Source organism: Hyperolius riggenbachi, chromosome 2 (genome assembly GCF_040937935.1).
Source record: "Hyperolius riggenbachi isolate aHypRig1 chromosome 2, aHypRig1.pri, whole genome shotgun sequence".
Classification (NCBI taxonomy): Eukaryota; Metazoa; Chordata; class Amphibia; order Anura; family Hyperoliidae; genus Hyperolius; species Hyperolius riggenbachi.
Genome location: NC_090647.1, coordinates 377,021,850 through 377,048,622, shown reverse-complemented (window position 1 = coordinate 377,048,622; position 26,773 = coordinate 377,021,850). Strand labels below are relative to the sequence as shown.

Here is a 26,773-nt window from a genome sequence, read left to right as displayed (position 1 = left end):
ATGTAAAATATTTTATATTTGTCATCATGCAGCTGAAAAAAGGCTGCTATTTATTATTATAGGTTAAAAAATAGATTTTATTTCTGAAATCTTGTATTTTTAATTTGGGTCCACTTTAACCTCCTCAACGGTATGGACGACTATACACGTCCATCACCGCCGGAGGTCGCCGCTCAGGCCCTGCTGGGCCGATTTGAGCGAAATAAAAAGCAGCACACGCAGCCGGCACTTTGCCAGCCGCGTGTGCTGCCTGATCGCCGCCGCTCTGCGGCGATCCGCCGCGAGCAGCAGCAAAAGAGGGTCCCCCCAGCCGCCCGAGCCCTGCGCAGCCGGAACAAAAGTTCCGGCCAGCGCAAAGGGCTGGATCGGAGGCGGCTGACGTCAGGACGTCGGCTGACGTCCATGACGTCACTCCGCTCGTTGCTATGGCGACGATGTAAGCAAAACAAGGAAGGCTGCTCATTGCGGCCTTCCTTGTTTATTCTGGGCGCCGGAGGCGATCGGAAGAACGCCTCCGGAGCGCCCTCTAGTGGGCTTTCATGCAGCCAACTTTCAGTTGGCTGCATGAAACAGTTTTTTTTTATTTAAAAAAAAACCTCCCGCAGCCGCCCTGGCGATCTTAATAGACCGCCAGGGAGGTTAAAAGTGAGGGATCCTCCCACAAAAAAACAAAAACAGAAAAAAAAAACATCCAGACAAAAATCAAGGATATTACCAAGAATGGGACACTGAAGAAAGTATTGTTGGAAAGATAACTTTGTGTCATCTTACAGGGCTACTGCAAAGGTATATTTTGAAGGACTTAATATGGCAAACATGGGTGTATTCGGTCCTTTGTGTGTTAGTGATAAACTCAGCATTACAATGGATGCCTATGGAATTTCAATGGCATGGGATGGCATTATGACATGGCATTGAAAGTGATCTTATCCTGTGTGATCCTATCCTTATATAAAATTTAAAACAAATTGAGATTTTTTTTTTAAAGAAAATAAAGCATACCTGTGTTCTGTATTTACATAGTGACAGGTTTTTCCCTTGCCTCTTCATAAACAGATCAGGCATGGGCTTTCGAGTCCAGGCAGACTCAAATTCGGAATCCAAATGAAGTGTAATGCCTTCAGGTGTGACTGCGGGATGGGGGGTTAACTTATCCAGAAGTCTTTAGGACATCGGCATTTCATTATGTGTCACAGGCGTAATGAAAGCCGCATTGCTCGACTCACTACCGCGCTTCCTCTTTCAAGCCGGAAGGAGGAAGTGCGGAAGTGAGTGGTAGAACGCGGCTTTCATTATGCCTATGAGGCATAATGGAACGCAGATGTCCCAAACACTTTTGGGTAAGTTAACTCCCCCATGCCGCAGTCACACAAGAAGTCCTTAGACTTCATTTGAATTCTGAATTTGAGTCCGTCTGGACTCGAAAGCCCATGCCTAGCCTTTATCCTTGCTAAGTGTGCAAAGTAATATGAAAGACTGATTCCCTCCTCTCTGGTTGAAGCAGTGGCAGTGATCTATTTGATTTGACTATGGCTCCTTTTACACTTTATCAGTTGCTCTCAGTTATAACTGAAAGAAAACTGATTTTCAAAGTAATGCCCACGTTTCCCTATGGCACAGTTCCCACTATATGCGTTTTAACTGAAAGCTTTTTCACAATGCACTAATATGGAAAAACATATACCAACATGTACTAACGCATACTAACGCACACTAACAAATACCAACATATTAAGTGTAAAAGGGTCCTTAGGGTCCATTTATAAACATTGTGAACAAAGCTGTACACCACAAAAGGTTTTGCTTCTTCAAAATAAAGTCTAATTTCAGACTGACAGATTTGAAAAGCAGAAATTAAACCAACAAATGTTGATTCCAGTGATACCTTTAATGACTAGCTCTACATGGTTTATTGCAAGCTTTCGAAACGTTAAGTTTCTTCTTCAGGCATTATACAGAACTGGATCAGAAACTTGCTTCACAGGTTTGAAAATTATCAATCAGTGTAAATGATCAGTTTTACATAGACTTGCCACTTCACCCAACTGCCACTTTACCTCTTTTTTAATGGCAATTTAACAAAGAACACAATGAACATAACATTGATGAAGTGGCAATCAACCTCATCACCACTACATATATCTTATAGATTGCCAAATAGCATTCTGCTATTTCATAGTGGCAAATGTAATAGGCTACAGTGAATACCAGGGGTGTTTGCATAAACACATTGTTTGGCAGATTGCTGCAGAATGCCAATTTAAAGGGGCACTACAGTGAAAAACTGTAAAATTTAAAATATGTGCAAACATATACAAATAAGAAGTGCTTTTTTTCCAGAGTAAAATGAGCCAAAAATTACTTTTCTCCTATAGTGCTGTCACTTACAGCAGGCAGTAGAAATCTGACAGAAGTGACAGGTTTTGGACTAATCCATCTCTTCATAGGGGATTCTCAGCAAGGCTTTTATTCTTTATAAAGATATTCCTGAAAAAGGATTTAAACAATGATACTGGAAAATATGTGCAAACATATACACATAAAAAGTGCTTTTTTCCAGAGTAAAATGAGCCATAAATTACTTTTCTCCTATAGTGCTGTCACTTACAGCAGGCAGTAGAAATCTGACAGAAGTGACAGGTTTTGGACTAATCCATCTCTTCATAGGGGCTTCTCAGCAAGGCTTTTATTCTTTATAAAGATATTCCCGAAAAAGGATTTAAACAATGATACTGGCCAGCTTCCCTGCTCCCTACACAGTTTTTTGGCAGTTGGACAGAGCAACTGCCATTCACTAAGTGCTTTTGAAAATAAATATATCCCTGAGAATCCCCTATAAAGAGATGGACTAGTCCAAAACCTGTCACTTTTGTCAGATTTCTACTACCTACTGTAAGTGACAGCAACATAGGAGAAAAGTAATTTATGGCTCATTTTACTCTGGAAAAAAAGTACTTTTTATTTGTACATGTTTGCACATATTTTAAATTTTACAGTTTTTCACTGTAGTGCCCCATTAAGAAGCAGTCGGACGCTGTCATAATGCATGTCAGTGAGCCGTGTATTGGTACTATTTCTGGCAAAAATTAATAGATGCTGGTGGTGATCTGGTATTTAATTCAAGTGAACGGAGCTGTGGAGCTCCACTTTAAATTCATTATGATACTTAAAGGGGCACTACAGCGAAAAACTGGAAAAAACGTACTTCTTATTTGTATATGTTTGCACATATTTTAAATTTTATAGAGTAAAATGAGCCATAAATTACTTTTTTCCTATGTTGCTGCCTTCCACTTACAGTAGGTTGTAGAAATCTGACAGAAGTGACAGGTTTTGGACTAGTCCATCTCTTTATAGGGGATTAGACTAACCAGCAAGCTCATGGTGAACCAGAACTCATTAAGTTTGTGAGGGGCTACAATGGTCCGAAAAGCCCCCTTACTAAAATGCTAAGAAAAACAAAAGTTTGCTTTCTTAAAACAAAAAGAATTTGCGATTATTATGGCTCTGTACAAATTAACAAGCTGACACATCATTGCATTCCAGCGGTTCTGGAGGTGTGTTTAGCTTCTAAGTGTAACAATGGTTAATTTGCATATATTCAGCAGTGATGCACTGGGAGACATCTCAAGCTCACTTCAACCTGAATTATCACAAATTCTTTCTGTTTTAAGAAAGCAAACGTTTGTTTTTTTATAGGGGATTCTCATGGATATATGTATTTTCAAAAGCACTTAGTGAATGGCAGTTGCTCTGTCCAACTGCCAAAAAAACTGTGTAGGGAGCAGGGAAGCTGGCCAGCATCATTGTTTAAATCCTTTTTAGGGAATATCTTTATAAAGAATAAAAGCCTTTTTGAGAATCCCCTATGAAGAGATGGACTAGTCCAAAACCTGTCACTTCTGTCAGATTTCTACTTCCTACTGTAAGTGGCAGCATTATAGGAGAAAAGTAATTTATGGCTCATTTTACTCTGGAAGAAACGTAATTCTTATTTGTATATGTTTGCACATATTTTACATTTTACAGTTTTTCACTGTAGTGCCCATTTAAGTATTGCAGGCCCCAGAAAAGAATCTTTAAATATGCCAGCAGGGCTCCCCTTTGGTCCCTTAACCGTTCAATGGGAATCCTCCTCTGTTAAAGCATCAACGGGGAGCCCCGGAGGCACGATGAAAGATGCTTTGCTGGGGCTTTCTATACTTTATATAGTGAGTGTCGGTGATGGGGATCGACGTGTGTGTGAGTTTGTGGATCTTCAATCAAGGTCAAGAAGATATTGCTTTGGGTTCATTTCTGAGGATATTAGCATGGGATCATTAATTAATGGTAAGTAGTTATGGTTAATTAAGAACATTAAAGGACTTTTATCATGGTTACATTTTTATTTCTATTTTAACGATTTGTGAAAATGGGTAAGGGGTACATTAGCACCCCTATATCTATTGCACCCAGGGGTAAGCCTTTGGTGGTCCGATTAAAGGGGATGCGCAGATGCAACCATGAACTCCCTTTCGGGTGTACACCAACAGGTGTGGGAGTGGTTACCCTTACCTCCTTCTTGGGCACCGGAGCTGGTATTGAGCCCCTTATCCATGGTATGGATGAGGGATTGGGGGAGAGGGTGAGGCTTTCCCGGACCACTCTTCCAGAGCCCACTCCCCCCCCCCATCATGGACCATGCAGGCTGGTATAGCTCAGGGGGTAGAGGCCCAAATTGTGGTTATACCAGCCTGCATGGGTGGCAAGGGGTTAAAGAGGCTTAGAAGGGGGGACCACATGCTGTCCATTGTCTTAAAATTGTAAAAAAAATATATAAAACTAGAAATTCCATATATATCAAAGTGTAATGCAGCACTGTACTGCAGAAGTTTTAAAAACACATTTTTTCCATGAACTTTTTAAAATTGATTTTCTTCAAAACTATAAGGTGTTTTTGAAATTGTTTCCCCTTGTTCCTACGATTTTCCTTAACATGCACAGCAAATTTATATATAGCATTTATGGGGGCTTTTCTATTGACCCCTAAAGTTGGCACCATCTTCAAAGGCAAATTTTAATATTACATGTATGGCAAGAATGCAAAAAAGAAGAAATGACCCAATTTTCCATGAGATCGAATTTAAAAATTCACTTACTCATCCCTATATATTATGTAAATAATTTGCCACTCCAGGGTTGTGAAACAGCAGTGAACAATACTAATGGATAATGCAGAATCTAAAACCAAAGCAGAAATTTATTGAGCAGACAAATCCAAACGTCATGTACTGTGCTTAATTCTTAGACCTTCTCAGTCATCTAAATACTTTTCTGCAAAGGTAGAGAGGTGCATGAGAAATTATTAGCGCTAACATCAAATAATAAAATGTATAACTGTTTTTCTCCATCTAAAGTTTTCTGAGGAAAATGATGACAAGCTTTCTGGTGTCCTATTTTTAAAAAGCAATGACACATTTCATACTGTGTAATAGCTAAGACTTGCTAAAAGCTAAGATGTTCATTGGTGAAATGGCTGTAATGACAGCAAAGATAAATCTGAAAAGATCAATTAGAAAACATAGCTAAGAAAGAGTAAAAGGATCAATAGAATACATACAAACAATATTTCTGCTGGTGTCTCAATAGCTGTAGAGAAACAGATTACCATGCTAAAAAGAAATAAAAGCAAGGCGATTGCAAATACATACCATAACATATTATTTAAAACATTGCAAGACTAGTCTTTCGCCAATCTCTAATACATTTAGTCTTGTAGATAGCTGTGTAGCTGCAAGGGGAGGGGTTATAGCCAGTCACGTTCCTGCAATGCTGACTTAGGCCCAGGATACTACCACATGTTCTATAATTTCCCTATTCTGTTAAGGGGTGATTATGTGATAAGCAGTAATACACACTTATGCTGGGAATACATGGTTCGTTTTGTAGCTGATTAGATGGTTCGATAGATAATTTCAGACATGTCCGATCTCACTTTCGATTGTTTTGCCACTCGATTTCTGATAGAAGTGAATGGAAAAAGATAAGAAAAATGAGAGGAAGATAAGAATCGAGAGCTGAATCAAGAGCTGAAATCGAGCGGCAAAAACAATCGAGGGCAAAAACGCACGCAGAACAAACCATGTATTCCCAGCATAATGCTGTTCATATTCATTTCTGCCGTGCGTTTTTGCTCTCGATCGTTTTTGCCGCTCAATTTCAGCTCTTAAATCGGCTCTCAAGTCTTATCTTCCTCTCGTTTTTCTTATCTTTTCTCATTCACTTCTATCAGAAATCGAGCGGCAAAACAATCGAAAGTGAGATCGGACATGTTTGAAATTATCTATCGAACCATCTAATCAGCTACAAAACGAACCATATATTCCCAGCATAAGTCATGTACCTCAGTGAAAATTGCACACTGGGGCCTACTGCACTGTGTAAAGAACAACCACATGATAATGAGCCCCAAAGCCTGATTACCTAGAACAGTCACAATGTTATTGAGTATTGAGGTGAACAGATGATTGCTGGGTGGGGGTGGGGTGTAAATTGTTAAATAATAGCTCTATGTAAAGTACAAACAGTAATAATAATAATAATAATAATAGTAGCACAATTGGGGAGCTCAATGAGTGTCCTTAGGCCCTAGTATAGTCACCACCTCTCCCTATTGCTATGCTTCTTGTCATAAGTGCAGCACGATGAGAAAAACACACCATAGTACATAATTCTGCAGAAATTATAGGGCTAGAAAGTTTTGCTCTCTCTGCTGTGCAGGATGTGACCTATAGTCCTATCAAAACAGTTTAGTTGGATTGTTCTTAAAATTCAGCTAAATTAAATCAACAACTTTGCTTACTCCAGAGATGTAAATAACTTTTCATTAAAGTAAAACAAGAGCCTGGTCAATGTCCTTCACCAACACTGGAATAATGGACTCATAACCTCCACATTGTTAAAGAAAATGCTTCCATTCCATTTAAGGCAGTGTGTTGCTTAAGATTTACTAGATTCCAATGGGGATTTAAGAGACCTAGGTGAAAACACAACACATCTGCAGTGTTGTCTAATGATTTGTGATCTCTTCCATTCTTTTTTACAGGAATGTAATGATTATGAGAATAGAGAAGGTTTTAATTTTTTATGTATGTATGTATGTACATTAATGTATTGTCAAATAGATTCACTAGCTACACGCATAGCACAAAATACTGTATCTTCTGCTGTATACCAGTAACTTTGCTTACAACAACAATTTTTTGAGAAGCAGATATTATATTAAATGAAAATTCAAATATAAAACAGAGATGCCCATATTTGCAGTATTTAAGCAGACAGCAACCAAAGACATCATAGATACAAGATAAACATTTTCATAGTCTCGATAAACACAAAACTATAAAGGAGAAGTTACTAAACAATTTGTCTCCAGCCAGACAGTCAGAAATCCCACAATGTTTGTACTAGAGAAAGTATTGGCGAGTTTCCTGACATTCTGCCTATTCAAGAGTTTTTGGCTACTATAGTACATTACAAGATGAATAATCAGGTTAAAAGTGCAGGCCAACCATTTTTTTCTCTCTCTAAGGCCAACCACCGTAAGCAGAATATTAGCATAACTTGTGCTACATTGTATTGTTTCTATTCCACCATTTAAGTGAAACACTAGCTATTGTTTTTGAAATATACGAGGAATGCTTAGAAAGTACAAGGACATGCTATTGATGCTTATGTTCCCACTGTGGACATCACCCCTCTGTACTTGTTCTCTTCTTACTTGTTACCCTGTTATAAGGACAAGAAATTAAAATAATTGTCTCAGTGGGGACACAGAGATATTGTAACCCTTGTCCATGCTGCTAAAAAGTATTTTATTACTGTTGCGTCCCTATTGTATAGATTTCACATCCCCATTCTGTATGGCCTTGACGTAAAGGGAATTATCCACAACCAGACCCCAGGGAGCAAGAAAAGGTGTGTATATAAATATCTTTAAAAGTAAACTCACTGGATACGTGTTCAACACAGAATATAACTTGTTGCGCTATTCCCCATTTTTGGAATCTAAGCATCAATGTACTTATATTAGATATATAAACAGTCCAAAAAAAGTCCTAAATATGGGTTTAAATGGAGCAGCTGTGAAGTGGTTTTAATTTACAACATGCATCATATTTATTTTTTCCCAAATTTATTTTGGTTTCATATAGCATGAACAGAACACATAGCTCCATATGCAAAGCTCACAGGTTACAGGCCATGAACTTTGCATATGGAGCTATATGTTACTGTTCATGTTGTATGAAGCCAAAATAAGTTTGGGAAAAAATAAATGTGATGCATTTCAGTAAACCAATACCACTTTACGGTTGCTCCACTTATGGTTGATACTGTGGACAGGATTGGGGGTCTACAGTTGTCCCATTTAGCAGCATGTGTTTACTCTGTTTATAAGTTTTCAATTGCTCTCCCTGGGCTCAGCACCACTCTTTATATAATCTTTCCATCTGAATAAGCGGGTGGTTGATGAGCCCTTTAGGTCCCTCAAAGCTGAACAGAGAGAACATCGGTGGATAAATATGTGTATCCTTCAATAAACAAGTAGAAAAAAAACATTTTGCATAAAGTTACATTTTACATGATTTTTTTTCATCCAGTTACTGAGTCTTCTCTATGAGTGAGGTATGTGTGTGTCTGATTTATAGTTACAGAGTACCCAGCAAGCTCATGATGAACCAGAACTCCTAAGAGTGTGTAAATAGCTACAATGGACCAAAAAGCCCTCTTACTAAATGCTTTCTGTTTTAAGAAAGCAAACTTTTGCTGTCTGATCTATCTAATCTATAAATCAAACGTCTAAATTACAATCACGGTAATCAACCAAATGCATCTTGCACTGCATGCCATTGCATGCACGCAGTGATAAATAAACACTTTAAAGGTTTGCCTTATTGGCGTGTCCCAGGACTTGGAAAATCCAGGACATTCTGTTAATTAAGACAGTATTAGCACCTCTAGGTGCCAGAATGTTTCATATGTTAGTAAATAAAACAGTGGCAAACACTGGTTAATTTTTAGCTTTTAAAACAGAATGAGAATTGTATAGAATAATACATTACTATAATTTAAACTGTCTGCCTTGTCTAGCTGATAAGTGTGTTCTTTCTTCCCTGGTATGTTGATTACATAACAGCCACAATAAGCCTCTGCATTTACATTCTTTTTAAGGCAACAACAGCAAGCAGATTTGTGTATCTGGTTCACATGCACACGTGTGTCCTTAACAGTTTAAGGCATTTCATTTAGGCCTTTTGCTATATTTTCATTACTAGAGGGGTATCTTGATGCAATGTGATTCCTTTACCTTGAAAATAGAATAAAACATTCTCCAGCTACATATCAGTTATGCTGCTAGAAGGCAGTGTGTTAAAGAGGTGGGCAGAACATTTAACAGGGAAGCAGTTAGTTTAAGACAATTTCTTGTGCACAATGGATTATTATTTATAGCTACAGACAACCCCCATCACAGACACAACCTGCAAAGCTGCATTTTTCTTGTTACATTTGAAAGTCTGCTTCTATAAGGTTAATGGGATAATCTTCATCACTCTAGTTCCTCTCATCCAAGTTAATGACATAGTATTTTATGTATACACACACCTCCCTGACGCCCAAGATGCAATATAAAAAGTCACCTTCAGCTCATCAAAAACCAGCTAATCAAGGAAGCAGGTAGATGCAAAGCACACACAAAGAATAAGCATAATTATACTCTGTTGTTTTACTTCAGCACTATCTCCTTTAATTGATTTTACGTGTCTGTGTAAGCAGCTTAGCGAAAAGGAAAATGCATTTCAAATCTCTTGGGAGTGTCATTAAATGTCATTGTACAAGAATGATAATCTACCTGAATGAAATAAGTGAAGGGTTCCAAGGCTGCAGCAAGGCTCTTATTCTGTGTTCACCGAACATAATAAGTGTAACACTTACCCAAGTGTCGTCATGGTAACAATGGTATACCAAAATGATGCAGGGATGCTAGTGAACTTGCTCGACGATGACCCTTTTTCAGCATAAAACATCACAGTGGCAAATATAATGATTGCCATTGTTAGGGAGAAAAGAAGAAATCCTAATTCAGAGGCACAGCTCTTCAAGGTGTATCCGAGAATCCGTAAACCCTGGGAGTGGCGTGAAAATTTGAATATCCTGAAGACCCGGAAAACCCGCAGGGTAACAAAGGCTCCACTCACATCCTCATTGTTGGTCATCACCAAGCCTATGTAGTATGGCATTATAGCCACTACATCAATGATACTCATTACACTTCTCATAAACCTGTATCGACTTGGGGCTGCAAAAAGTCTCATGAGGTACTCAACTGTGAAAATCATGACACAAGCAGTGTCCAGGCAAAAAAAAGCTACATCATATCTTTCGCCGCAGGGAAGCTCCTTATTTCCAGGCACAGTGCCACAAGGAACAGTCTCCACCACATTGGTGATTACAGACACTGCAATAAAGAAGCCAGTCACATAATAGAAGACTAAGGCTAAAGTGCTGGTATGGGGGTTTTCAAAGGCTCGCCACATAGTTTGGCGTATAGTAAGGGAGGGAATGGCTTCTTGGTTGTTCTCATTTTCATTGTCTTCCATTAGCCTTTCTGCATTTTCTCTTTTCCTGTCTTTATATTCTTCATAGCAGCAATCACCTATAATTTCAGGTAATATCCCATAGAAAGCAAGTTCTTCGTCATAAGCAGAAATGCATTCATACCTAGGGTAGTGAAGCTTGCCAGTCCTGTAAAAGTTTAGAATACTCCTGAAGACTTCAGGATCACGATCAAAAAAGTATTCCTTTGTCTCTTCATTAAAGAAGAAATCTTTTTCTGTGCTTCCAAGTAGGGTATCTGGATATCTCTCTAGGGTAGTTCGCCAAGTCTGGAATCTGCGGCCACTAACATTAAGAATTATCAGCTCATCTTGCTTTTTATTTTTGTCAGCAGGTGCCAGTGGCATTGGACAATTGGCCACTGGCATCCATCCAATGGCAGCGGCCCTTGCAAAGGGCAGCCATGCTGCGACCCCGGAAGCCATGAGAACGCCAGGTCCGGTAGGTCGCGTGGGTTCTTTATAAACAGCTTGTTTTCAGATCATACTCATCTGCAAAAGAAAACACCAAGTTAACGCAGTTGTCTTATAAGCATTTACAACAAAGAAAAGAGCAAGCAATCAATTTCTGAAATACTGCTACTAGGAAAATTATAGAAAAGAAGCAAAGCATACAGAGTAAACATTACTTCTTGTTTATCCATCAGAATCTACCAACTCTTTAATAGATTCACAGGAGTATTTCAGCAACTGACAATGAAAATATTGATTTATTCTATTAGCTTCCAAGAATCAAGAGGCCAGCATGTTCTGTTTTTAAATAAGCTGCTAATGATCGAAAACCCCCTAAAGATAATACAATATTATTGATTATGAAGGACTCCGGTGGAAAAAGAATGGATTTTATTAAGACAAATAATAGTTTTTACACACCTGTATACTATGTATATATATATATATATATATATATATATATATATATATATATATATATATATATATAGCCTATATAATAAAACCCTACTGTCTCTGCGTCCCGTGTCTCTGTGAGTGTCCCATCTGCGCTCTGCGCATGTGCAGGGACGCAGAGACAGTGAGGGGGAGTGACGTGAGCAGCACGGCCAAGGGGCGGGCGGATGGGCTGGCGGCGAGGCGTGCACGCGCAACGGGCGGGCGTGCGCGCGATGGAGGTGCTCGCGGCGTGCTCGGGCAGGCACGGCGAGCGCATGCGCAATGAAGACCTGGCCCGTCTTTAAACGGGCTTAGGTCTACTAGTATATATATATATGTGGAGCTCCACTGCACGCTGCGTTTCTGGCAAAAAGTGCTTTTCCAGAGCATTCACTTCCTGACGCAAGTCAGGAAGTGAACTCTTTGACCCGGAAAAGAATAAATACAATGGGCTGGATTCACAAAGCGGTGCTAACCCAGTTAGAGACTTTAGGCGTGATAACCATTGCACCACGCTGGTGAAAAGCCAGTTTAGGCGTGATAAGTTTAGGCATGATAAGTTTAGGTGTGATAAGTTTAGGCATGCTAAGTTTAGATAAGTGTAGATAGCGTGCAAAGTCCCACAGCAAAGCAGCGCCATTAAACTCTATGCAAAGTGCACCAGACTTTGCTAGCGCAAAACTTTTGATCAGCTGTGCACTACGGTGCTAAAGCAGTTGGTGCTTAAACTTATCATGCCTAAACTTATCACACCTAAACTTATCATGCCTAAACTTATCACACCTAAACTTATCACACATAAACTTATCATGCCTAAACTGTGTTTAGGCATGATAAAGGGCTTTTCACCAGCGTGCTAACTGTTAGCACCGCTTTGTGAATCAGGCCCAATGTATTTATTCTTAAAAACACTCACGCAATTGCTGCACAAAGCGATTTTTTGAGCGTTTTATGTTTTACATATAGCTTCCATTGAGGCAAATTGCCTCAAAAATGGTACAGGCACCACTTTGCTGAGCGGATCGCAAACGGACCACTCAGCTGTGAACTCTCTCATAGGGAATCATTGCACAAGTGTTTTTAGGGTGATTTTGAAAATTGCCTGCGCTTGAAAAAAAGGGCAAAAACGTCCTTAGTGGGACCGAGCCCTAAGAGATTCATTTTGTATATTTTTTAGATCTGTGAGGCGTTAGAAAACATGGAAGATTGGAAAATTTCTTATACCAGAAAATATTATCTGCTATGAAACAAGGGCATCTACTCCAGAAACCTTTCTTCTGAGATTTCTCTCAGAAGGCAATTTTTCATCTTATGTAATAAATACAATTTAGCAACTTACAATTGAAAAAAGTACTAAAAAAGCAGATAAAGAAAGTACCCCAAAACATATTTTGAGGGTGTTTTTTGTTCATACTTGCTGAGGGCTTAATCTTTTAGCAGTCAAATAAAGTAAAACTGTGTGGCTGATGGGCTGATCTTTCCTGCCACTGGGAAAGTGTGCCTTCCTCAGCCTCGCAGGCTCAACAGCGTATGTGGAGGAAGGGTAGGGGTGGTGGCAAGGAGCTCAAATACATACCTGTCCAGAAAGGCTGAATTGTCTTCCTCCACCACTGCGGTGACCTACTCCCGCCGGGTCTCCTTGGTTCCGATCACATGGTATGATATGTGATCAGGAGACTGTGTCAGCGTTACAGCACCACCATCAGCCCTCTTCCACCACTGGTTGGCACTACACCACAGACACGGTCTCCTGGATCACATGATATGACATTTCACAAGTATATCAACTCTAAAAAAAAAAAGATGGACTGTATAAGATTCCTAAAGGATGAGGTAGGGAACTCAATGAGGGACGACCAAAGTAGGGTGGAGCTATTGAATGCTTGCTTTCTTTCTGTCTTCACATGGGAAACATTGATGTTGCAAATTAAAGATATGAAACAATCCCAATCTTCCATTTTTAATATGAAATACTTAATGCAGGAAGAAGTGAAGGCAAGACTAAATAAAAAGAAAATTGATAAGACACCTGGGCCCATGTGCAATTAACTTTTTCTCCAGCGTTATCACCGAGGAGATCAAAAGGAGGAGATCAAAAACTTGGGATGCTAGCATATTACTGCCCCTGTTTAACTTTGTAGTAAGGCCGCATCTGGAATATGGAATTCAGTTCTGGGCACCTCATTACAGGAAGGACATTGCGGTTTTAGAGCAGGTGTAGAGGGGATCAACAAAATTGATAAGATGGATGGTAGGTCTCACTTACTAGGAAAGTAAAAAAGTACTAGGAAACTGAGCTTCTTTAGTCTGGAGAAAAGATGCCTTAGAGGAAATCTAATTAAAGTGGACCTCCGGTGTAAAAATAAAACCCACACTATCAGTAGAGATGGACCGAACTGTTCTGTCAGCGAACAAGGGGTGTTCGTGTTTGCCCATTCAGATGAAAACATGTTCGACCCTCCCCCTATACATTATAATGGAGCCAAACTTTGACCCCTCACCCCAGAGTCAGCAGACACATTGCAGCCAATCAGCTATCCCTCCCAGCTGGACCACCCCTCCCCCCACCACCATTTATCAGAAAGCCAGCACAAAAGCCATTTTGCAGTCTGTGTTTGGCTTCTGTGCTAGGCAAATGAGGGACAAATGTTGGTCCTGTGCTGGTAATAATCACTTCTATAGATGCTTTAAATAGTAGTAATCCTTAACATCCCCTTCTTGCAGCTCTGACACTGTCACAGCCGGCGCTGCCATAGAGGCAAAGAGGGCAATTGCCCCAGGGCCCGACCTCTTCTGGGACCCCACAGCTGGTCTGCACGACTGTTCCCGTGTCCCGGCATGTACAGCTCAGCTGCAGTAGCTAGGAGGTCAGGGTGGGTTGCAGCTAGCAGGAGGGGGTGATCTGTTCATGAACGCAGATCATAATGACTCTTTAACCTGGCCCTGTTACGATAAACAGTTCCTCCACTTGACCACTTCCTAATCAGTTGCATGTGCTGTGCAGCCAGCCAATCACCATGTGGCTTCACTCTTCACATGGTGATTGGCTGGCGGCAGAGCACATGCAACTGAAATACTACATGAGCTGTGTGTATCATAACAAGACTAAGTAAAGTATAATTATGCTCTTCTCTGCGTTTATTATGTTACTAATACTGTCCACAGACTGCACACATACCACTAGATAGCTGCTTCTCAGCAGCTGCTAAACACTGGAAAACTACTGTGCAAGCCTGTGAGGCTAGTGTCTGATATCAGGCAGAGCATCCAAAACTCCTTCCATAGCTGCCAAAAGTCTGAGGATAGCGTTTCCCCGGGACACTCATTGTGGGCAGGGCCAGAGCTACCATAGAAAAAATGGGCAATTGCCCCAGGGCCCCTTAGCCTGTAAGGGGCCCCCAAGGTGTCCCTCCCCCATCTTAACTGTGGCTCCCCGGCACCTCTGCAGAGTCTTTGGCAGAGTAGCGTCTCATCTGTGCTGGCAGGGAGGTGAGACACTACACTGACATAGACTCTGCAGGGCCCCAGGGAGCACAGTTAAGTTGGGAGGTGATTGGGGGAGGGTCAGCAGCCAGCTCAGGGGCCCAGGAGGGAAATTTGGCTGCAACAAAGGGCCCCTAATGACGCTTTTTGGTCGGGGGGTGTCTGTTGGGGGGCCCCAGGCTAATTTTGCCCTTGGGCCCAATTGTTACTTGAACCGGCCCTGATTGTGGGACATGGGCAATGATCACAGTGGAGCTAGGCTGTTGCCTGCTTGCAGACAGCAGCCATAATGCTATCACCCACCCCATGTACAGGAGAGAAGGGGGATCTAGTTTGCTGTGTGAACGGGGCAGATGCAGAATTAGAGGTTGCAGAGTCTGTAGGGGTGTGTATAAAGATGTGTGTGCTTGTCTATGCATTCTGTATATGTGCAGTTTTTTTTATATTTGAATAGTTGAATGAATAGCATTTGTTCTGGTCCAGGAGGTTCAGACTCTGCCTTTTTGTGGGGAGGGGGCAGGGGGTTCCCACCAATAGATCTCTTTAGAGGGGCCTTATGTATTGTAATTACACCCCTGCTCAGCTGCCTTGTATTAACTCACCTGTCCCTGCAACAGCTTCATTCTGTGCTCCCTCTTCAGCCTGCTGCCTGCCTCTTCTCTATGACCCGACACATGTTATGTACACATAACACATGCTAAATGGAGAAGACGCAGGTAGCGGTGCTGAAGACGAAGCACAGGATGGAGCAGCTGGGACAGGTGAGTTATTACAAGGCAGCTGGGGTCATGGGAGCAGTCTACGGGAGATCAGAAGGGGGCAGCAGCGAGCTTAGATGCTGACTTTGCTTGGAGGAGGGCAGGGTAGGGGGCCCCCAAGTTACTTTTGCCCCGGGGCCCCCATGTGGCTTAACCACTTAAAGTGAACCAGAAACGAAGCACCCTCATGTATTTTACAATATATATCAGTGGGAACATTAGAGAAAGATTTACCCTGCTCTCTGTTTCATCCTCACTGCTAAAAGTGTCTGTTATCTAGCTGAGATAAGAATCCAGGAGTGAGCATTGAGTCTGGCTTTGCTATAATGACTCAGCTATAATGATTCCTGAGCAGAGCCAGCAGGGGGCAGGCTTGGACTTGAAAAGACACCAAAGACCACAGTCTCAGCTATAATCATTCTGTAGCAAAGCCAGTCTGACTGCTCAGTCGGGATTCTTATCAGAGGTGATAACAGGCAAATTAAACAGAGAACAATGAAACAAAGAGCAGATTAGGTGTTTACTGTCATGTTCCCACTGATTTATAAGGTAAAATACAAGAGGGTGCTTCATCTCTGGTTCTCTTTAAGGACTGCAGCCTTAAAACCCCTTAAGGACCAGACCACTGCAGCTTTAACGGTTTATTGCTCAGTCATACAACCTACTATCTAAATGAATTCTACCTCCTTTTCTTTCTTTCTTTTTTTTATAAAGAGCTTTATTATATAATAAGGCAAATATAACAACAAGCTGGAGAAGCTAAAATAGCAAAACATATACAGAAGGAAGATAAAAACAAATGTGGATAAACATCCTACACATATATATATTGAAGAGCAAAATTCCGATGTCCATACCGTTCAACCTAGGAAATGGGGCACAAAAGTGCCTCCTACTGAGACTACCTCCTTTTCTTGTCACTAATACAGCTTTCTTTTGGTGCTAATTGATTGCTGCTGCGATTTTAAGTTTTTATTATATTCATCAAAAAATACATGAATGTTGTAAAAAAAATGATTTTTTTAACTTTCTGTGCTGACATTTTTCAAATAAAGTAAAATTTCTATATACATTTTAGTCTAAATGTATTGTGCTACATGTCTTTGATCAATAAATAGACACTTATTGGATTTTTTTTTTGTTTGGGTAAAAGTTATAGCGTTTACAAACTATGGTGCAAAAAGTGAATTTCCCCAGTTTGCAGCGTCTCTGACTTTTCTGAGCACCTGTCATGTTTCATGAGGCGCTAGAATTGCAGGATAGTATAAATACCCCCCAAATGACCCCATTTTGGAAAGAAGACATCCCAAAGTATTCACTAAGAGGCATGGTAAGTTCATAGAAGATTTTATTTTTTGTCACAAGTTAGCGGAAAATGACACTTTGTGACAAAAAATAAAACAAAGAAAAGTTTCCATTTCTGCTAACTTGTGGCAAAAAGAAAAAATGAAATCTGCCATGGACTCACCATGCCCCTCTCTGAATACTTTGGGGTGTCTACTTTCCAAAATGGGGTCATTTGTGGGGTGTGTTTACAGTCCTGGCATTTTGGGTGCTAAATTGTAAGCACCCCTGTAAAGCCTAAAGGTACTCATAGGACTTTGGGCCCCTTAGCGCACCTAGGCTGCACAAAAGTGTCACACATGTGGTATTGCTGTACTCAGGAGAAATAGTATAATGTGTTTTGGGGTGTATTTTTACACATACCCATGCTGGGTGGGAGAAATATCTCTGTAAATGTTACATAGTTACATAGTTACATAGTTATTTTGGCTGAAAAAAGACATACGTCCATCGAGTTCAACCAGTACAAAGTACAACTCCAGCCCGTCCCCCACATACCTCTGTTGATCCAGAGGAAGGCGAAAAAAACCCCACCAGGCATGGTCCAATTAGCCCCAAATGGGAAAAATTCCTTCCTGACTCCAGATGGCAATCAGATAAAATCCCTGGATCAACATCATTAGGCATAACCTAGTAATTGTAGCCATGGATGTCTTTCAACGCAAGGAAAGCATCTAAGCCCCCTTTAAATGCAGGTATAGAGTTTGCCATAACGACTTCCTGTGGCAATGCATTCCACATCTTAACCACTCTTACTGTAAAGAACCCTTTCCTAAATAAATGGCTAAAACGTTTTTCCTCCATGCGCAGCTCATGTCCTCTAGTCCTTTGAGAAGGCCTAGGGACAAAAAGCTCATCCGCCAAGCTATTATATTGCCCTCTAATGTATTTATACATGTTAATTAGATCTCCTCTAAGGCGTCTTTTCTCTAGACTAAATAAACCCAGTTTATCTAACCTTTCTTGGTAAGCGAGACCTTCCATCCCACGTATCAATTTTGTAGCTCGCCTCTGCACCTGCTCTAAAACTGCAATATCTTTTTTGTAATGTGGTGCCCAGAACTGAATTCCATATTCCAGATGTGGCCTTACTAGAGAGTTAAACAGGGGCAATATTATGCTAGCATCTCGAGTTTTTATTTCCCTTTTAATGTATCCCAAAATTTTGTTCGCTTTAGCTGCAGCGGCTTGGCATTGAGTACGATTATTTAACTTGTTGTCGATGAGTACTCCTAAGTCCTTCTCCAAGTTTTATGTTCCCAACTGTATCCCATTTATTTTGTATGGTGCTAGACCATTGGTACGACCAAAATGCATGACTTTACATTTGTCAACATTGAATTTCATCTGCCATGTATGTGCCCATATAGCCATCCTATCCAGATCCTGTTGCAATATGACACTATCTTCCTGAGAGTTGATGATTCTGCACAATTTTGTATCATCTGCAAAAATAGCAACATTGCTCACTACTGCATCTACTAGGTCATTAATAAATAAATTGAAGAGCACTGGACCCAGTACAGACCCCTGTGGGACCCCACTGCTAACAGTCTCCCATTTTGAGTACGATCCATTGACCACAACTCTTTGTTTTCTGTCCATTAGCCAGTTCCCTATCCATGCACACAAACTCTTCCCCAGTCCTTGCATCCTCAACTTTTGCACCAGACTTCTGTGGGGAACAGTGTCGAAGGCCTTTGCAAAGTCCAAGTATATCACATCTACAGCATTCCCAATATCCATATTAGCATTCACTACCTCATAAAAGCTGAGCATGTTAGTCAAACAGGACCTGTCTTTAGTAAACCCATGTTGATGCTGAGAAATAAGATTATTTTCTACTATGAAGTCATGTATAGTATCTCTTAGTAACCCCTCAAATAGTTTGCATACAACTGATGTTAAGCTTACAGGTCTATAATTTCCTGGATCAGATTTTTTGCCCTTCTTAAATAATGGGAAAACGTGGGCTGTACGCCAATCCACTGGGACTCTGCTAGTTGCAAGAGAGTCACAAAAGATAAGATAAAGGGGCTTAGCTATAACTGAACTTAATTCTCTTAGGACCCGAGGATGCATGCCATCCGGGCCAGGTGCCTTGTCTATTTTTAATTTATTTAGTCTTGCCTTTACTTCTTCCTGCGTTAAGTATTTAATATTACAGTTAGAAGATTGAGACTCTTCTGCCTCTGTAATTTGCAACAGTGCTGTTTCCTTTGTGAAGACAGAAGCAAAGAAAGCATTTAATAACTCTGCCTTACCTTGGTCGTCCACCATTGAGTTCCCACCCTCATCCTTTAGGATTCCTATACAGTCAACCTTTCTTTTTTTAGAGTTGATGTACTTGTAAAACTTTTTTGGGTTAGATTTGATATCCCTAGCGATTTGATTTTCAGCTTCGATCTTTGCCAGCCTAATTTCTTTTTTACAATTTTTATTGCACTCCTTATAATTGAGAATTTTTTGATTTTTTTTTACACACAATTGTCCATTTACAGAGATATTTCTCCCACCCAGCATGGGTATGTGTAAAAATACACCCCAAAACACATTTTACTACTTCTCCTGAGTACGGTGATACCACATGTGTGACTGTGACACTTTTTTGCAGCCTAGGTGAGCTAAGGGGCCCAAAGTCCTATGAGTACGGTTAGGATTTCACAGGTCATTTTGAAGCATTTGATTTCCAGACTACTCCTTACAGTTTAGGGCCCCTAAAATGCCAGGGCAGTATAGGAACCCCACAAGTGACCTTATTTTAGAAAGCTGACACCCCAAGGTATTCCGTTAGGAGTATGGTGAGATCATAGAAGATTTTATTGTGTCACAAGTATGTCACAAGTTAGCGAAAATTGATTTTTATTGTTTTTTCACAAAGGGCCCTTTTCCACTTGCAATCGCTAGCGTTAGAGCTAAATGCTAGTGATTGCGATTCAGCAGAATCCTTTTTTTCCCCAACGATAGCGTTTGCGATTTTGCTATGCACTGCAGGGCATAGCAAAATCGCAGCAATAATTGCCCCTTCGCGCGATTGCGTTTGTGTAAAAATTGAATCGCGGTAGTGGAAATAACCTACCATGATTCCTATGTTATTTAGCAAACCCCAGCGATTTTAAAATCGCTAGTGATTTGCGCTTTTGCGATTCAGCAAATGCAATCGCGCTAGTGGAAAAAGGTCCAAAGTGTCATTTTCCACTAACTTGTGACAAAAAATAAAATCGTCTATGAACTCATCATAGTCCTAACGGAATACCTTGGGGTGTCTTCTTTCTAAAATGGGGTCACTTGTGGGGTTCCTATACTGCCCTAGCATTTTAGGGCCCTAAACCGTGAGGAGTAGTCTAGAAACCAAATGCCTCAAAATGACCTGTAAAATCCTAAAGGTACTCATAGGACATTGGGCCCCTTAGCGCACCTAGGCTGCAAAAAAGTGTCACACATGTGTATCGCTGTACTCAGGAGAAGTAGTATAATGTGTTTTGGGGTGTATTTTTACACATACCGATGCTGGGTGAGACCCCATTTTAGAAAGACGACACCCCAAGGTATTCCGTTCATGGTGAGTTCATAGAAGATTTTATTTTTTGTCACAAATTAGCGGAAATTGATTTTTATTGTTTTTTTTTTCACAAAGTGTCATTTTCCAATAACTTGTGACAAAAAAAAATAAAATCTTCTATGAACTCATCATACACCTAACGGAATACCTTGGGGTGTCTTCTCTCTAAAATGGGGTCACTTGTGGGGTTCCTATACTGCCCTGGCATTTTAGGGGCCTAAAACCGTGAGGAGTAGTCTGGAAACCAAATGCCTCAAAATGACTGTTCAGGGGTAAAAGCATCTGCAAATTTTGATGACAGGTGGTCTATGAGGGGCCGAATTTTGTGGAACCGAACATAAGCAGGGTGGCCTCTTAGATGACAGGTTGTATTGGCACTGAAGTGCAGGAAGCACAGGATGTTCTCAAATCATGACCTGGACATGGCAGCAGAGAACATGGGCATGTGATGTATTGGGTGCATAGACAAATAAGACCGCAATACATTCTTTTTGACTAGACCCATGTTAAGGAGAATGCCCCCAAAAAATTGAAGTTTGGAAACTTGGAGTGGTTTCCACTGAAACGGCTGGGCATGGTAGCTTCTCGGATTGGCGGTTGGGTATGGTGTGGCATAACGGTTGGTCTCAGCCACAATTAAGTCGTAGAGATCCACGATGCAGAACAGATGAAAAAAGTCTAGGGCCAATCCTAGATTATCTGTCTCCACCTGGACTCCAGACTGGGCGGTGAAAGGGGGCAGTACGGGTGCGGCAGAACCAGGGGATTGCCAACTGGGATTTGCCAGCACCTCTGGGAGACTATGGGTAGTACGGGCCTGTTTTGCTGGTGGCTGCGACTCGGGTCTTAATGCACATGCCACCGAACCAGTCTCTACTACCATGCTGGTGCTTGCCACTTCACTAGGGTCTACGGTAGTACCGGTGCTAGGTCCTGGAGATGCTACGCTGGTGGTGCATGCCTCACCAAGAAAACTCGGATCAGCGCTAGCACCACTCTGCTGCCCTTGAGTCTGATCCTGCAGTCCAGTGACATGGGGTGTGGTACGCCTGGCTCTAGCCGGGATCTCAACCTTGTCATTGCTATCGGTCAGAGAGCCACTGCTGTTCACCAGGTTCATATTCTGACCCAGATGATTCGGCGGATGAGGCTTCCCAATCGCACTAACCCCACTGGGCCAGAATCTCGGCGGCCACTTCAGTGGGATACCTCTTTTTTGCCATGGTGGACTGCTAAATTTAGGGGTATTCCTCTGAGACTACCCAGGAAAAAAGCACCTACTTAGCAAAAGGGAGTACTTGTGAAGTAGAAAGCTGTGGTCACTGAGTTTTGATAAAAAAAAAAAAAATCAAAATGGATCTTTACAGCGCCACTATTGTACAGTGTTTTTTGCAGTGATCATGAAAAAAAAATCTGTCACTGCGGTGGGGCAGGTGAGGGTTTGGCAGGGGGCAGATTAGGGCCTGATCTGATGGGTAGGAGTGCTAGGGAGTGACAGGTGGTGACAGGAGGTGATTGATGGGTGTCTCAGGGGGTGATTAGAGGGGAGAATATATGCAATCAATGCACTGGGGAGGTGATCAGAAGGTGGTCTGAGGGGGATCTGAGGGTTTGGCCGAGTGATCAGGAGCCCACACGGGGCAAATTAGGGCCTGATCTGATGGATAGGTGTACTAGGGGGTGACAGGTGGTGACAGGAGGTGATTGATGGGTGTCTCAGGGTGTAATTAGAGAGGGGGAATAGATGCAATCAAAGCACTGGGAAGGTGATTAGGGGGGTCTGAGGGCGATCGGAGTGTGGGCGGGTGATTGGGTGCCCGCAAGGGGTAGATGAGGGTCTGATCTGATGGGTATGATGGGTAGCAGTGACAGGTGGTGACAGGGGGTGATTGATGGGTGATCAGTGGGTGATTAGAGGGGAGAGTAGATGCAATCAATGCACTGGGGGGGGTGATCGGGGGGGGGGGGGCTGAGGGCAATCTGAGGGTGCAGGTGGGTGATTGGGTGCCCACAAGGGGCAGATTAGGGTCTGATCTGATGGGAAGCAGTGACAGGGGGGTGACTGGGATGATTGATAGGTGATCAGGGTGTGATTAGAGGGAACAGTAGATGCAAGCAATGCACTGGCGAGGTGATCGGATGGGGGGGGGTCTGAGGGTGTGGGCGGGCAATTGGGTGCCCGCAAGGGGAAGATTAGGGTCTGATCTGATGGGTAGCAGTGACAGGTGGTGACAGGGGGTGATTGATGGGTGACTGATGGATGATCAGTGGGTGATTAGAGGGGCGAACAGATGTAAATAATGCACTGGGGAGGTGATAAGGGGGGGGGGGTCTGAGGGCGATCTGAGGGTGTGGGTGGGTTTTTGGGTGCCCGCAAGGGGCAGAGTAGGGTCTGCAGTGACAGGTGGTGACAGGGGGTGACGGGTTGATTGATAGTTGATCAGGGTGTGATTAGAGGGAAGAATAGATGCAAGCAATGCACTGGCGAGGTGATCAGGGGGGGTCTGAGTGCGATCTGAGGGTGTGGGCGGGCAATTGGGTGCCCGCAAGAGGCAGGTTAGGGTCTGATCTGATGGGTGGCAGTGACAGGTGGTGATAGTAGGTGATTGATGGGTGATTGACAGGTGATCAGTGGGTGATTACAGGACAGAATAGATGTATACAGTACACGGGGGGGGGGGGTCTGGGGAGGATCTGGGGGGTGATCAGGAGCCCCCAGGTGGCAGTTTAGGACCTAATCTAAAATATAGCATTGACAGATAGTGACAGGGGGTGATTGATGGGTGATTAGGGGGGTGATTGGGTGCAAACAGTGGTCTGAGGGGATGATCAGGGGGGGTCTGAGGGGTGCTGTGGGCGATCAGGGGGCAGGGGGGACAGGATTAGTGTGCTTGTGTCATTACTACAAAGGTTGCCTCCTCCCCTGGTGGTCGCTCAATCACTGGGACCACCAGGGGAAGAGGCAGTCTGTATAATACACTTTGTTAGCTTACCAAAGTGTATTATACACTTAGATCGGCGAGATCGGAGTGTTTACAACCCGCCGGCGCTGCTAATTGGCCGGCAGGTTGACGTCACAGGTGGGCAGAGCCTAATGCCGGCGGATGCGCGCGATCCCCGGCTAATCAGTCCCCCAGGTGCCGCCGCCGGTTGGCGTTACGCTGTCCTGGGGGAGCCACCTTGCCATAGCCATAGGTAGTGGGCGGTCGGCAAGTGGTTAAACCGGCCCTGGACATTGTGGTTGTCCTTGGCAGGGTTTGGTGCCCAATGGTATTGGTATCAATAGTTATGTATAGAGGGGGGGTATAGAGGTGCAAGGGGGGGGGGGGCTCATGTAAAACTTGCACAGGAGCCCACAGCTCCTTAGCTATGCCACTGTCTATCAGCACTGCAGTGATCACTACCATGTCGCTCTTGTATCAGTAATATTTAAAGACAAGGTCTAGGCAAATAAGAAAAACAACTTTGTGTACCTTGATGAATCCCTAATTTATTGCAACATGTATCAGTTTCAATAAAAAAAAGCCTCATACCTATTTTAAAATGATTATCAAGGTCATCGCATATTTGCACTTGTTTTCTGTTCTCAATTTAAATGATGTAATCTAGGAAAATATATCCCATATGCTACAAATAGGCAGGCTCTGAACCTGCATCCGTCTGGGAATGGAATTTTCAGGTAGTTACATTACAATATTATTAGTTTCTAGGGTAAGGTGCTTCACTTTGGCTCATAAAGAACAACCAAAATGTTCAATTTACATTATACTCTCAGAAGCCATTCTCTGCTAGGAAAGTGTTTTATAGTTGGAATTTCTTATCAGTGAGGGTCACACTGCAGTCACTTCCTGTCTGAGTCAGGACTCAGTCAGCCACTTACATGCCTGATATTTAACTGTTCCAGGCAGAGAAAGAAAAAAAGGTACACAGCACAGTTATTTGTGTGCTAGGCACTGTACATACACGTCTATCACATCATGTCACTTCGGGTATCCTTTAATTACTACTGTTAGATGTCTAGCTTGGACTGGCTAAGACACTGGAGAAATTATTTATTATTATTATAATTATTATTTTTGATTATGTAGGATTTATAAGTCAAAAAGATCCTTAAAGCCTAGCTAAAGTTACAGCATCTGATCATTTCTAATAGACCAGATAATGTATCAAATGTGCAGGTTCAAGAACATTTGGGAAATAGTGATCACAACATGATAACGTTTGAGCTGGTGACTGATAGGCCACGGGGCAGCGGGACCACTAAAACTATGAACTTTAGAAAAGCAAAGTTCACTCAAATTAGGCAGGCACTAAGTTTGGTGAACTGGGATAATGTACTACAAGGGGAAGACACTGAAGGGAAATGGCAAGCTTTTAAACTTATACTCAATCAATACTGTAGTATGTATATCCCATATGGAAACAAAATGTCTAGGAATAAAAAAAGGCCTCTATGGATGAATAGAAAGGTTAAAGATAAAATGAAGAGGAAAAAGAATGCCTATAAGGTCTTAAAACAGGAGGGGACAGAGGCTGCACTAAGCAATTATAAGGAGTGCAATAAAAATTGTAAAAAAGAAATTAGGCTGGCAAAGATTGAAGCTGAAAAACAAATCGCTAAGGATATCAAATCTAACCCAAAAAAGTTTTACAAGTACATTAACTCTAAAAAAAGAAAGGTTGACTGTATAGGACTCCTAAAGGATGAGGATGGGAACTCAATGGTGGATGACCAAGGTAAGGCAGAGTTATTAAATGCTTTCTTTGCTTCTGTCTTCACAAAAGAAACAGCACTGTTGCAAACTACAGAGGCGGAAGAGTCTCAATCTTCTAACTGTAATATTAAATACTTAACGCAGGAAGAAGTGAAGGCAAGACTAAATAAATTAAAAATAGACAAGGCACCTGGCCCGGATGGCATGCATCCTCGGGTCCTAAGGGAATTAAGTTCAGTTATAGATAAACCCCTTTATCTTATCTTTTGTGACTCTCTTGCAACTGGCAGAGTCCCAGTGGATTGGCGTACAGCCCACGTTTTCCCATTATTTAAGAAGGGCAAAAAATCTGATCCAGGAAATTATAGACCTGTAAGTTTAACATCAGTTGTATGCAAACTATTTGAGGGGTTACTAAGAGATACTATACATGACTTCATAGTAGAAAATAATCTTATTTCTCAGCATCAACATGGGTTTACTAAAGACAGGTCCTGTTTGACTAACATGCTCAGCTTTTAAGAGGTAGTGAATGCTAATATGGATATTGAGAATGCTGTAGATGTGATATACTTGGACTTTGCAAAGGCCTTCGACACTGTTCCCCACAAAAGTCTGGTGCAAAAGTTGAGGATGCAAGGACTGGGGAAGAGTCTGTGTTCATGGATAGGGAACTGGCTAATGGACAGAAAACAAAGAGTTGTGGTCAATGGATCATACTCAAAATGGGAGACTGTTAGCAGTGGGGTCCCACAGGGGTCTGTTCTGGGTCCAGTGCTCTTCAATTTATTTATTAATGACCTAGTAGATGCAGTAGTGAGCAATGTTGCTATTTTTGCAGATGATACAAAATTGTGCAGAATCATTAACTCTCAGGAAGATAGTGTCATATTGCAACAGGATCTGGATAGGATGGCTATATGGGCACATACATGGCAGATGAAATTCAATGTTGACAAATGTAAGGTCATGCATTTTGGACGTACTAATGGTCTAGCACCATACAAAATAAATGGGATACAGTTGGGGACATCAAACTTGGAGAAGGACTTAGGAGTACTCATTGACAACAAGTTAAATAATCGTACTCAATGCCAAGCAGCTGCAGCTAAAGCTAACAAAATTTTGGGATGCATTAAAAGGGAAATAAAAACTCGAGATGCTAGCATAATATTGCCCCTGTTTAACTCTCTAGTAAGGCCACATCTGGAATATGGAATTCAGTTCTGGGCACCACATTACAAAAAAGATATTGCAGTTTTAGAGCAGGTGCAGAGACGAGCAACAAAATTGATGCGTGGGATGGAAGGTCTCACTTATCGAGAAAGGTTAGATAAACTGGGTTTATTTAGTCTAGAGAAAAGACGC

General features: G+C 41.8%; 1 protein-coding gene across 2 annotated transcripts in view; it reads right to left on the bottom strand.

The window, feature by feature from the left end:
- The window catches only part of KCND3 (potassium voltage-gated channel subfamily D member 3), a 1,159,387-nt gene that overhangs the window by 1,116,339 nt on the left and 16,275 nt on the right, over window positions 1-26,773 (bottom strand). For both annotated transcript variants that reach the window (XM_068269741.1, XM_068269742.1), the window contains one exon: window positions 9,973-11,144. In XM_068269741.1, coding sequence (XP_068125842.1) covers window positions 9,973-11,078 — 1,106 coding nt within the window. In that variant the 5' untranslated portion in view covers window positions 11,079-11,144. The remainder of the gene's footprint in view (window positions 1-9,972; window positions 11,145-26,773) is intronic.